This window comes from Neltuma alba, unplaced genomic scaffold (genome assembly GCF_004799145.2).
Source record: "Neltuma alba isolate B1F8T4 unplaced genomic scaffold, ASM479914v2 tig00000609_pilon, whole genome shotgun sequence".
NCBI lineage: Eukaryota > Viridiplantae > Streptophyta > Magnoliopsida > Fabales > Fabaceae > Neltuma > Neltuma alba.
Window position 1 is genome coordinate 155,877 of NW_021632112.1, and position 13,150 is coordinate 169,026.

The window sequence follows — 13,150 nt, forward strand, 5'->3', positions numbered from 1 at the left end:
TGTACTATCAAGTTCAATTCTAACTGCCTAATTCAAATATTCAAGTAAATAAAATAATTAAGTGTTAGTCAATAAATTAAAATTGATTAACACTTAATTACAAATTAAAGGGAATGTCTTTTTTATTTTATAAAAATTTTGACAGAATTTCTCCTTAAATATAATGAATCCCAAATTATTTTAAAAATAGTTAAATCAATCAATTAACAAACCAACAATATAATAAACAAATAGAAGATAAATTTGAAGAACTATAACTAACAAAACAAAAGGGACAATTCAATCTCAAACCAATTCAATAAATAAAAATTTTTTAAGCCTAAACTTCTAAATCCAAAATGAGAATACAAATGATATCCATTTGTCATGAAATTTTAAATTACATTTTATCATCAATCAAAGTTCACAATGAAAAAAATTGACCAAAACACTTACCAAATAATTTATTAGTAAATTCTCAAGTTTATCACAAAAATTTGAAATAGAATATCAAAAATTATAAAAAAAAACTGAAAACTTAAGAACTAATCAACTTTGAATATTTAAACATGTTTCTAATGCCATATATAGGAAGTAATTGAGGCTTTATACCTCTTAATGTCACCAACCAATCTCTCAAGCACATAAGAAACGCAAAATAAACAATACAAGACATCCAAAATGTAGAACAAATTAGCCCATTTGGAATACAACAGATTTCTATTATCAAAACATCTAAGACACGAAGAAAACACGAAAAGAATGAAAGAGGAGTAAACTCACTCAACGGGAGAGATTAAAACTCGAGAAGAGCAATAATGGATGGCGGAGGACGGCGAAGATCAACCACGTCGTCGATAGAGGACCAAACATGGCAAAAAAATAGTAGCGATTTATTGGTATTGCAGTTTTGGTGGTGGTGGGATAAAAGGGGACCATAGCACACTAACTGTGTAAAACTATGAAAATGTGAAAGACAAAACATGGGATAAGGTTATTTAAAACTTTCCACAACGATTATCTTGATAATCACCGTGAAAAATATTTTTAACGACGGTTATTCCTCTTAACCATCGTTAAAATTACTTTCCACAGTGGTTAGCTTAATAACGACCGTGGAAAGTAAATGGTCATGTCATTTTATTTACAAAAATGCCACCACTTTTTTTTTACGGTGTTTTTCTGTTTAACCGCCATTGTTCCCCAACATTATATGTTGTTTTTGTAGTAGAGCAAAGTCGAGGCTTTCCTAGTCAAATACTCATATTGCTCATTTTTATTATTGTCACATGTCATGTTTGGCTTTAATTTAAGACAAAACACAAACACAATAATCATGTTGGGCACCTCCCTCTTTTTATATTTCAAAATGTAGGTTCTAGTGGCTTGAAATTACAAATAGCAATCAAACTTCTCATTTATAAGAAAGTTGTATATTTGATCCTTTTAAGCTTTCCTCAAATTTCTGTTTAGTCTCTTAAATTTATAAAATGTATTTTTAGTCTTAATCTTAACATTATTAGTTTCATTTAACCAACAATACTAACTCAATAAATTTAAATAATGGATTTGCAATTAAATAGTGAGAAAATATGCTCCAAATTTTAATTCTTTAATGTAATCATTTTTATATTTTAAAATTTAAGCATTGAAAGAATTAGATATCTAGTATAATATTAAAAATTTAAGCATTTATAAAAATAATTTTATTCAGAATTAAAATATAGAGCATGCTTTATTAGTATTTAATAGCTGAGTCACCATTTAAATTTGTTGAATCAGTATTTTCTATTAAATGAGACTAATTATGTTAACATTAAAGGAATAAAAATGTATTTTCTAAATTTAAATGAATAAATTGAAAGTTAATGTGAATTGGACTTGGGCTTATCATAGATTTGGGCCGTTGAGACTTTAACTTCAACATTGCCCAAATCGGCAAAGGAACTAAACGAAAGACCTTCGAGGTTTTAACTGAACTCAAGTCGGAAATGGCCTTTGTTTTTTTTTAACCAGCCGGAAATGGGCTTTAAGATCATCCCAATGTGAACACTCCAAGTGACTATGATCTTCAGCAGTATTGGGCTAGTGGCCCAAGAAAAAATCTTCAATGGATAAAAATTATTTTTTTCCCCTTTTCTTGTGTTGAAAAAAATATTTTTATTGCTTGATTCTCGACAATTTAATCCCTCTTTCTATGTAGGTCTGTTTTGATGGAAATTAATTATTTACTTAAAATATAATCAAATAACAACCACATTTCAAAAATGACTTTTTTGGATGTACCCATTCATGTCTTTTGCTTTTTCATGAAAGAGAATATATTGTTGGCAAGAAAAATATAGAAAGAAAGAGAAACGACCCCGTTGTATTGAGATATAGGATTAAGATTAGGATTGGGAAAGCTCACTAAAAATTCTTTATTTCTTCAAGTTTAATAAAATAGTTACTTTTCATGAGAAGTTTTGTATATTCATGCTTACTTGTAATTCTTATGTTTTTTGGTACATAGTAATCCTTACAATTTGGGTTGATTGAATTTAATTAGTTAGAAAAACTAATTAATTTAGTTGATAAGGAGTCAGCTTATAACCCATAAAGTTGTGAGTTCGAATCCTGCTACTGATATATAGACCTTATTAATGGGCAATTTGTAAGCACATTTATAAGTTTTTTCTGAGTCTGGAGATATGCCTTAATTCTAGTGAGCCTCCAAGACCCAACTCAACTAATTTTTTTTAATTAAAAAACAAATTAGTTATAAAAAAATTTCCCTAAGGACAGAATTGAATCCAGCTAAGGCCAAAGTGCCAAATAATTCCTTTAGTAAATTAGTAATAACATGGGTTTGATGAATAATGCAAATTAAATGAACAAAAAATTAACTGAAACAATTAAAAATTAATGTGTTTAGTTTTGACTTTTGAATCATTCAAAATCTTATTTTACATTATTTATAAACTATAATATAATTTTGTCCCCTTGTAACAGTAATTTATGATACTTATTAGATTCCACCTAATTCATTTAATATAAGATATCTATCTTAAGTAGAATAATTCAATCCAGATTTAAATGCAAGGATATTATTATATAATAAAATTATTTCCTGTTAATTCAGCATGCAAATTACTAATTTTTAAAATATAAAAAAATTTATAAAAATAAGGGTAATTGATCAGAAAGGGCCACCTCTTAACATTGATGAGTCCTTTTGACTTTTGTAAGAAGCCACTATGTCAACGTGCATCAAGCTTTATCAGACCAAAATATTAAGGGTTAGGTTATAGATTTATTATCCTAAAGCATATTCTCGGTAACATTCACTATCACAAAATAATTTTTAGTGTAATTTCATTTTTAAAATATTTTTTCAATAGCAAATGCGTCCCTCTCATTTTTAAAAGCCATGCATCTCTCCATTAACTTCCTTAAAAGTCTATTAAGTTGGGCTTGCAAATTTAAAGTTAATTTGCATTCAACATCATAAAATATTATTTTAATTGTACTTAGTATTCTAAAATAATTTTTGTGCAATTTCATCCTTAAACATGATGACAAACAAACACATAGTAATCAACATGTATTCTAACTCATATTGTATTCATGTTTTAATTTTGTAAATTGTGAAATTGCCACGTTTACTTAATTAATATATAGTACTCAATATCCAATAATGTGTCCTTTGACAAAAGGATAATGCTAATTATGAGGAGATGGGCACTCAACACCCCAACATGTGCACCCCATAATTATTAGATATGAATTCATTAATTAGTTTAATTTTTACTTTGTAATAATAATAATAATCATTTAAAATAATAGAAATACAAGAAAATTAGTAAAAAAAAATGAATTAGTAATATTGTGTTTGAAGTGGGGACATTTGAATTTGAATTTGGAACTTGCCAATTTCATTATTTAGATACATAAAAATTCGTGAATTTGGGTCAGCTTCAAATATTTCAAATACACTGCTCTAGTTCATGTTGTGATTTTAAAATTTGAAAATTTTATTAAACCGAAACAAAAAATTTTAAATATAAAATTTAAATTCAAATTTATTCATCCAACATTTTAAGCTTGTCATTCTTGTCTCTATTATTGAGGGAATATATTTCTTATACGTCTTGAAAAAACCATATGCAGAAGAATCATTTAAACTAATTTTTCTTATGGTGATGGTTATTATGAAAAATATTAACCTTAGAAAATGATAAATATACTACTATTTTTAAGAATGATTTGCACATTAATTAGAGTTAAAGTAACAAGAAACTGGCACCTAAATTAATCCAACTGTTAGGCAAGCAAGATGGAGACAATTTTTGAAAAGGTAAAAGAAAGTCTGAAGCCGTTTGGCAGAAGCAAAAAAGACCGAAAGAGAGAAGCACTTTTCAGGTTCGTTCCTTAGCAAGTGGCACAGAATTTATGAATGCCTTGCCTTGTAATCCATTTCACTTATTAATGCTAAAAAAAGGTTTTTTTTAATTAATTAAGCAACTAAAAAGCACAAGTCCCACTTTCACTTTCACTTTCATTTCGTTTTCTGTTTTTTTTTTTTTAATTTGAGCCATATTTTTCCTTTTCCAATACTGTTTCTTTATGCATTAGCAACCTATTTACATAATATTTTATAGGATTAATATCATCTTTAAAGTATAAAGTTTGATCTTGTTTTTGTTTAGGCTAGTGGAATTTGAAATCAGTGATTATGATACATAAAATTTGACATCATTTTAGTCTGTCCAAAAATTTCTAATCCTTAAAACAGTATTTTTTAATTCTTAAAATAAGATTTTAAGGATTAAAATTATTTGTTTCAAATTTCAAAAAGTAAAACTAAATTGAGGTCAAATTTCATGAAGTAAAGATTTTATAAACCTTACTTTATATAACTCTCTCTTTTATTCATCTAACTTTGCCATGCTCTTTTTATAATATTCTATTAATAATTAATAGGTTTAGAGAAGAAGAAAGAAAAAGAAACCCTTCCACCAACTTTAATACTATTTTATTTTATATTATTTCTCCACTAGATCTCAACCAAAACCAGGTAATTATTTCCATTTAAATATTATTAACATGGACAATAATATATGAACCAAGTCCACCTGTTCACAAATAATACATTATCTATTAGTTTTGTTTATCCCAAAATGCATCCGAAAATATGTTAATTTATTATTATATTTATTATTGTGAAATATCCTTTCACATTTATTATTATTTTAATGTCAACTTGGGCAGTCTCAGAAAAGTTCGTAAAAAAAAAAGAAAAAGAAAACAGGCTCCCGGCAATAAAAGGAAAAAAATTATAAAGAGCTTATTTAATCTCCGCATTTTCCATTCCAAACGCAAAATTCAAAACTAATTCAACTACTTAACTCTCTTTCTTCACAAAATTTATCTGTCTTTCTCCCCATAGAAGGAAGAACATATTTCTCTTAACACTCATTTTCTTCTTGATGGAATTCCTTGTTTTCCCCATATTTTTTCTGTGAAAAAAAGTCATCGGACTGGTGCAAAGTTAAAGTCTTGTAGACCTCCTCTTCTGTTTTCAAGCTGAGCTTCAGAAAGTTTGAAATTTTTTTTGTTGTATTGGTATTTTTTGGTTCCAAACTATTTTCCTTCGGAAGAACAGTGGATACAGTAATGGCTCTGCGTGCTTGCGTCTGAAGTGGAAAGAGAAATGGGATGATGTTGTGAGGTTTCATGTGGGAGGATTTTCAACTTTGAAGCATGGAGGTCAGGGATGTTGTTAATAATGGGGTCACGGTGGTCCGATCAGATGCTCCGTCGAACTACCATGTAGCTCCGAGGACTGAAGTCCCGTCTTCCCTCGGGGGATCAACGGCACCGGCACCTCAAGGGAGTGTTGCGCCACCTCAACCAGTTGTTGCGGGAGTGGCTACGGCTGCGACAACGATGCCGGTGAAGAAGAAGAGGGGTCGGCCGAGGAAGTACGGACCAGATGGGTCAGTGGCAATGGCTCTATCTCCGTCGCCGTTATCTTCTTCGGCTCCGCCGGCTGTGATCGATTTCTCGGCCGGCAAACGCGGTAAAGTGCGCCCTGCTAACTCAGTACGCAAAGCCAAATTCGAAGTTGAAGATTCAGGTAACGGATCTTCTTGCTATATGCTTATGTGATTGTAACTAAACACAGTACCTGCGAAGCAGAGATTTATGCTATAATTTTTGTAGTAGAGAAATAGACGACCTTACAGCTCTGAGAAAGAACATTGACGATGTGGGACCTCTCACATCTAAATGGGTTCCCTTTTTGTCCTGAAAAGTGAACTAGCTTAGCTGGTGGAATCTTCTGCTGCAATGGTCATTTGAGTGTTCCAAGTTCAAACCTGTCTTTTGATTAGATTTACGCCAAAATCTTCCTTCAAGGCTTCAAACAAAAAAAAAAGCTCATTCTTTATTTGTTCCCTCCATTATTGAATCTCTTTGGTTCTGTTGTCTTTATTTCGTTGCTGCTCCCTTGGAATTGGGCGTAGTCTGTAAACAACGTTAATGTTAATGGACACACAGTTGACCGGTTCATATTGCTTGCTGCTTAACGGTCAGCTAATGCAGTTCATGGTCCTTGCTTCTCATACAGTTTACTGGATATTAAGATTGATGTGGTTTTTTTTTTTTTTTTGTGTGGTAATCCAAGAAGATTGCTGTGGATAATTAGCATATAGTTGTCTGGCCTTTCTTTCTTTGCTTAGGCATAACGAATATTTTACTGAGATTTTTATTCAAAACTGCCTGCCAAAATTGTGAGCCTGCTTTTCTATCCGCTTATTGTAAAAAGGGGGGGGGGGGGAGAAGAAAAAAAGAGGTATAAAATGTAGTTAGTTTAAACATGATAAGAGTAATAATTTTAGCATTTCTCCTAGAATTTCCCTGGTCATTTTCTGCTTGCTTTTCTGCATAGCTTTTAGTTCTGATATTCTAATCAATCGACCAAATACATCAACTTTGGCTATATATGAACAACTATTGGTTCAAATTTAGTACCAAGTTGGATAGCATTTTCTAAATCATTCGGGTAAAATAATTACTAGAACTATTCTGGAATAGGAAGCTTTCAGTGTTTTGTTTATTAGAGCAGTGTTTTTGAATTAATATCTTGTCATTTATAATTTGAAGGTTATCAGTGAAAATAATTTAGCATTTAATGGACACATCTGATACAGAGTTCTAAACCAGTGACTTGCAATTGCAAATATTTGAAGGAATAAAGAACAATTATGGCAGAATCTTCTTTGTTGATTGAATATTGCAATACTACTTGTCTACCTGAAAAGGAAGGACTTGTAACATTGCTGTCCTCTGTGCAAGGAAATCAAATTTTGATAAAAAGGATGAGGACGGAAACATTTGAAAGAAAGGGGTGTTGTGAATCCTAAGTTATAAATAGTCTCTGTTCTATCACTGTTCACATTCTTTATATGGCTTATGGAGAAATGCCATACTTAGAAGCTGAGATTTCTGTTTTTTTTTTTTTTGGGGGGGGGGGGGAGCTTTGTTACCGTTTTGATAGGGAACGTTGCCATTATCAATTGTGATTAATTATTAAAAACATACTTCTTTTAGGTGAATGGGTTGCAGGCTCCGTTGGTACTAATTTTACACCTCATATCATTGCCATTAATTCCGGGGAGGTAAGCATCAGACATATTTACTAACTATATCGAGTAATTTCTGCAATTCACAGTTTTCCTATTCATTTTTCAATGTTCATTCTATTCTCTCCTCTAGCCCTTTAAATCTTTCCTTATTAGTTAGAAACTTGATCACTTCTTAGATTATTACACACCCAACGTTACATGCTTTTCTTTTCATCATTTGAGGTGATAGCATGCATTAATAAAGGAGATGAACTAGTAAGATGGCATTGGTAAGAACAAGAAAGAGAGATTGAACACATACGCAGAAAAGTAGAAGTGGCTCCTATTGAAGAGAAAATAGTGGGAAATTGTTTGAGATGGTTAGGTCAAATTCAACGAACGCCTTTGAATGTGCCAGTAAGGAGGATTAATCAAACAGTATAGGCTATGGAGTTTTCTGAAAAGGAGCAAAGGAGGCCAAAGAGAACACTCAATGAAGTTATTGAGTGAAATTTTTCAGTTAGTAATCTATCCAAATTTAGTCTTTGGATAGAGTTCAATGGCATGTACAATCCATTCAGCCAACCCTATCTAGTGGGATAAAGTTTTTTGTTGTTGTTGTTGTATTATCTTCTTTTTTTTTCTTTTTTTGTGAAACTGAAACTGGTATGTACGGTGACATCCATTCTATCGTTGGTTGTCTCAGGACATCACAATGAAGATAATATCATTTTCTCAGCAAGGGCCGCGAGCTATATGCATTCTTTCTGCAAGTGGAGTTATATCAAGCGTCATGCTTCGGCAGGCTGATTCTTCTGGGGGTACATTGACACATGAGGTAGTGTGCCATTTTCCCCACGGCCCCAGAGTACTGATGGCATCATTATCTATACTTTTTTTTTTTTTTTTTGGTGAGTCATTATCTATACTTCAATGAAGATAAATGGAATTTGTTTAAGTTTGTTAATTGTTTGTTGTTTTCAATATATTTTATCAATAATACAAAAGTGAAACGATTATTTCTTTGGAGATTAATATTTAATGCTGTTCAGAAACAGATGATAGAAGAAGAAAATTTTATTTTTTCTTTGATGGGCTTAATTGCCTAATGATCTACAAGTGCGGCCTACCAGCCTTTCTAAATTCTGTTTTTCCAGTATTTGTTGAACATTATTTTCAGTGACTTTCCATTCTGTTGTCTTTGAATATATTGTTATAGCTTTTACTACATACTTGGTAAAAAGATATCTTTGCTGCAGCAATCTCCATTATTTTGAGCCACTGTTGCTGCTTAACCTGCAACATTTTTTCGGTAAAAAAAAAAAAAAAACTGGAACATTTTCATCAAAACTGGTGAAAACTTGGACTCAACATGTCGGTTTCTTTCCTTGTGTGTTCATATGAAAGGTTTATCTTTTCTTCCTGGGGAATAAATAAAAAGTATTATCTTTTCTTTAGCTTTCTGATACCACTGCTTTTCATCACAAGTGAAAATCCCATCTTTTTGCTGTTGTTTTCCACAGGGACGGTTTGAAATTTTGTCATTATCTGGCTCATTCATGCCGAATGAAAGTGCAGGAACACGAAGCAGATCGGGTGGCATGAGTGTTTCTTTAGCAAGTCCAGATGGGCGCGTCATAGGGGGTAGTGTAGCTGGTTTGTTGTTGTCTCTTTCCATAATATTACCTCTTCTTTCTTTTCTTTTCGTTCTTTTGTTTTGTGGTCTTCGACTGGGAAAAGCATAATAATTCTAAGCGCTAAAGACCGCCTATGACAAAATTTGTCATCTTCCATGAATGAAATAGTTGATTCAGATTCATTGTGTGGTGACAATAATTTATAGGTGTCAATAAGGCCTCACTTATTCAACCCTAATAAAAGGGCTTTTCAACTCAACACTCTTGACCCTATGGTTAGGGGCCTAATAGGGCTGCCTGGGCTCTTTCTTTTTTCTTTTTATTTCTTTTTAGGCTCACAGATTGTCTATTTCTGCCATGTGAGCCTCGAAGCTGGCTCTCCACAAGCTTCAAATCATGAAAACACCCTCACTGCTTGCAGGGATAAGGTTGTATACAATTTTTCCCTCCCCAGATCCTGCCCTCCCTGGTGGGAGTCTTGTGCACTTGACCGCCTTTTTTTCCAGATTCTTCATTTCTCTTCTGTGGAGAGGATTTTAATTCTTTTTCCAACCTGCCTCTTAAAAGCTTAGAGCGGGGGCTGAACCAGGCAGATGCTAGCGCTGATTAATCTCATGAATCAGCTACAGAAACCTGTGATCCTGATTATTCTTTACAACTGATTGTTATTATGTATCAGGTTGTGGTTGGCAGTTTTCTGGCTGGAAACCAGCATGATCTGAAGACAAAGAAACAGAAACATGAGATTGTATCAACAGCAATTGTTCCTTTGTCTACTGCTGATCCAATACCTATCCTGTCATCTCCACCTTCCTTCCCTGCTCACAATTGGTCTGCATTGCCTTCTGATACGAGGAACAACATGACCACTGACATTAATGTGCCTCTATCTGCAGGGTAATATATATCCCACATGAATTTATTTTTCTGCCGACAAAAATCGTTATATAGTCCTTAGCTGTTGGGCTGCTTTCCCTGTTTGTGCCATTGAAACTTACTGGAACTAGGATGTTTTCTGAGGTTCATTTCCATGCAGAATTTTTGTTAGCTGATGATAGATGAGCTTCTCTGCTTTGGTTTGCTCATTTTGTTTGGGGTAGAATGTTCTGATGTGTTGGTTATTCCTTAGATCACCTTTCTCCTTGATTGTGAAATCCCAAGTTAATTTTTGTTGTTATTACGCCAATATCTGGTTTAGTGCAGATTTTGATCTTCCTCACTATTAATTACTGTGTAATATATCTGATAAGGGTGTTCACGGGAGAGGACCAAGACCGGTCCATCTCGGTGAACAAGGACAAGACAAGGCCTTAGTCTCGTGTCCCGTCCTATTTCCCCCTTTTTTTGAAAAAGAAATATTATAATTTTTCATATAAATTTTTTTTTATGTTAAATGGTTATTTTTTATTGGGCTTCTAAAGATAAAAACAATATACTCCTCCGGTCCTTAATATAAGACTTATTTAACTAATTTGATTAAATTAAGGAAGTTAAGTAAATTAGTTAATTATAAGAAATATGACACGTTTTTATTAAAATATCATAATTATCTCTTTTAATACCCCATCTTCTTTTTCTATTTAATTATAGTTGAGAGAGTATTTATAAGGGTAATCTAGAGAAAATTGATAAATATAAGAAATGGGTTTTATATTTAAGACTAAAATTAACTCAACAATTAGGTCTTATGTTAAGGACTTGAGGAGAAAAAAATATTACGTAGAAAACTTAATTATATAATATAAAAAATGTATAAAAACAATACTATTAAAAAAATACGGTAAAAGAAACAATATATAATGGTTTTATGAATATTTTATTGAGAAAGGAGATTTTGTTAAGATAATATTACGACTTAAGGGTTAAAAATTACTATAAAAATAATAATAATAATTATTATTAATAAATAATTTTTTTTAAAAAAAATTACCCTAGGACAAGTGGGACAATCCTGTCCCGTCCCGGTCATTATTCCCGTCCTGTTCTGTATTTGTCTTGTCCCAAATTTTTTTGTCCTATCCCAGGAAGGATAAAACATTGAACACTCCTAGTTATTATGAACTATGGTAGTGTGCTCGGGTTATCTCAAACATTTTTGAATCAAGTTAATTGAATCCTTTATTAGAAATAGAAATAAACAGCCAACCTAACTGATATGTTCCATTATGAGAGGAGGAATAAAAATTGAAAAGCCAGAAACCTAGTTCACATTGAAAATTGAACTGATCAATAATTTTAAGGGTCAGCAGTTTGACTTTGCTTGAACTAAAAGTAAATTCATGACACCAGTGTAAACTCAGGTTTCTCGGGTTCAACTTGGATCCTAGTGCTTAATTTTTCACATGAATCAAGATAAATAAAAAGAAACTTTCCAATCATTGACTCAAACTGATTGTAGAACCGAATCCTCCCATGTAGAATGTGGAGGACCCTAGAGGATGCAACCCTCTCGTGTGCCCTCATGTTAAAGAAGCATAGTTTGTTATTACCTCGGGTTTTAATTATAAAACCTCATTTATATACTATAAAAAAAGTTTTATAATTAGGAGTAGAAATAGTATTACTTTATTTATATGTATTTCTTGCAAGCTTCTAGAATTTTCTTGTTCTGTCTAGTGTCTGTCTATATGATTATGATATTACTCTATTAATCTTGCGTTGTTTGACCGAAATAATAATAACGAGGTTTTCAACGTGATTTTTTCCATTTATGATGTTCAGACTCTTAATTTTATTTGAAGAGATATCTTATTACTTTTACTTAATTCAACCATAATGTTTAGAAGTATTTAATTCACTTAATTTTTTTGTGGGTCAATATAAATTGCCCACCGTAAAAATCTGGTCAAAATTACTCGTTTGAAAAATATTTAAAAAGGCCGACATCCATATATATACTATTAGGCATGCGATGTGCCTTTTTTTTTCACTAGAATTACAAAATGACCTTTTTTTTCACTTTAGTCTATATTTTTAATTGTAACATATATAATATATAAATTAAAATATATGTTTAATCACCACCCACTAGTTGGCCAAAAAGAAAAAAAGAAAAATCACCACCCACTAGTCCGCGACCAAATTAATAAATTACAAGCTACTCTTCCGGTCCTTAATATAGGACATAATTCTTGAGTTGGTTTTGGTCCCTATAGATACTCCATCAACTATAATCGAGTAGAAAAGGGAAATGTGGTATTAATAAAGATGAATATGGTGGTTTAGGAAAAATGTGTCACTTTTCTTATAATTAACTAACTTACCTAACTTCCTTAATCTAATCAAATTAGTTAAATGAGTCTTATATTAAGAACCGGAAAAGTACTATTATGAGGTCAACTATTGATCAAATTTAAAGACCTTTTATTTTTAATAATGGCAAAAAAAAAAACCTTTAAAATATTCACCAAAAAAAAAACAAACATTTAAGTACCATCATCTACTTAGCTAGGTCGTTCTTCCGTCAATCAAATATTTCACATAATACCAAAACTTAGAATCTTCATTTTTTTTTAAATTTTTAATAGAACTATAGAAGTGAAACCAAACTAATAAAAACACCATTCAGTGATTTAAATTTAAAGGGAGCGTGATAGTTGAGGACCAAAAGATTAAATTAATTAAATATTATGATAAAAAAATTCGAAAATACAAAAATAAGAATTAAAGATGTTTTCACTTTTCAGTGATTTGATACTTTTATTCCTTAATTCACAACTTGGTAATATCACTAATTTGCGGGTGAGATTTTTCTATTTATGAAAGAAAAAAGTAATTTGTTGAAGATACAATTTTTTTTAGTAAAAAATCAATTATATAAAGTGAACAAAAATTATACTACTAAGGTGGGTATTGTATAGTTAGGGGAATTAGAAATTAATAAAACATCAGTTTCATATGGGGAGTAATAGAAAAAGATTTAAGCAG

At 31.5% G+C, this 13,150-nt stretch overlaps 1 protein-coding gene across 1 annotated transcript; it reads left to right on the top strand.

The window, feature by feature from the left end:
* Positions 1-5,375: 5,375 nt before the first annotated feature.
* On the top strand, positions 5,376-10,144 carry LOC114741234 (AT-hook motif nuclear-localized protein 1). Its single transcript, XM_028929489.1, has 5 exons — positions 5,376-6,097; positions 7,573-7,640; positions 8,293-8,424; positions 9,110-9,267; positions 9,899-10,144. The coding sequence occupies exons 1-5, from the start codon at positions 5,722-5,724 to the stop codon at positions 10,122-10,124; spliced, it is 960 nt and encodes a 319-aa protein (XP_028785322.1). The 5' UTR covers positions 5,376-5,721; the 3' UTR covers positions 10,125-10,144.
* The last annotated feature ends 3,006 nt before the right edge of the window (positions 10,145-13,150 follow it).

Coding starts and splice junctions, on each gene's coding strand:
- LOC114741234 (XM_028929489.1), top strand. CDS start 5,722: ATGGAGGTCAGGGATGTTGTTAATAATGGGGTCACGGTGGTCCGATCA. Junction 7,641..8,292: donor TTGCCATTAATTCCGGGGAG/GTAAGCATCAGA, acceptor TGGTTGTCTCAG/GACATCACAATGAAGATAAT. Junction 9,268..9,898: donor TTGTTGTCTCTTTCCATAAT/ATTACCTCTTCT, acceptor TGTTATTATGTA/TCAGGTTGTGGTTGGCAGTT.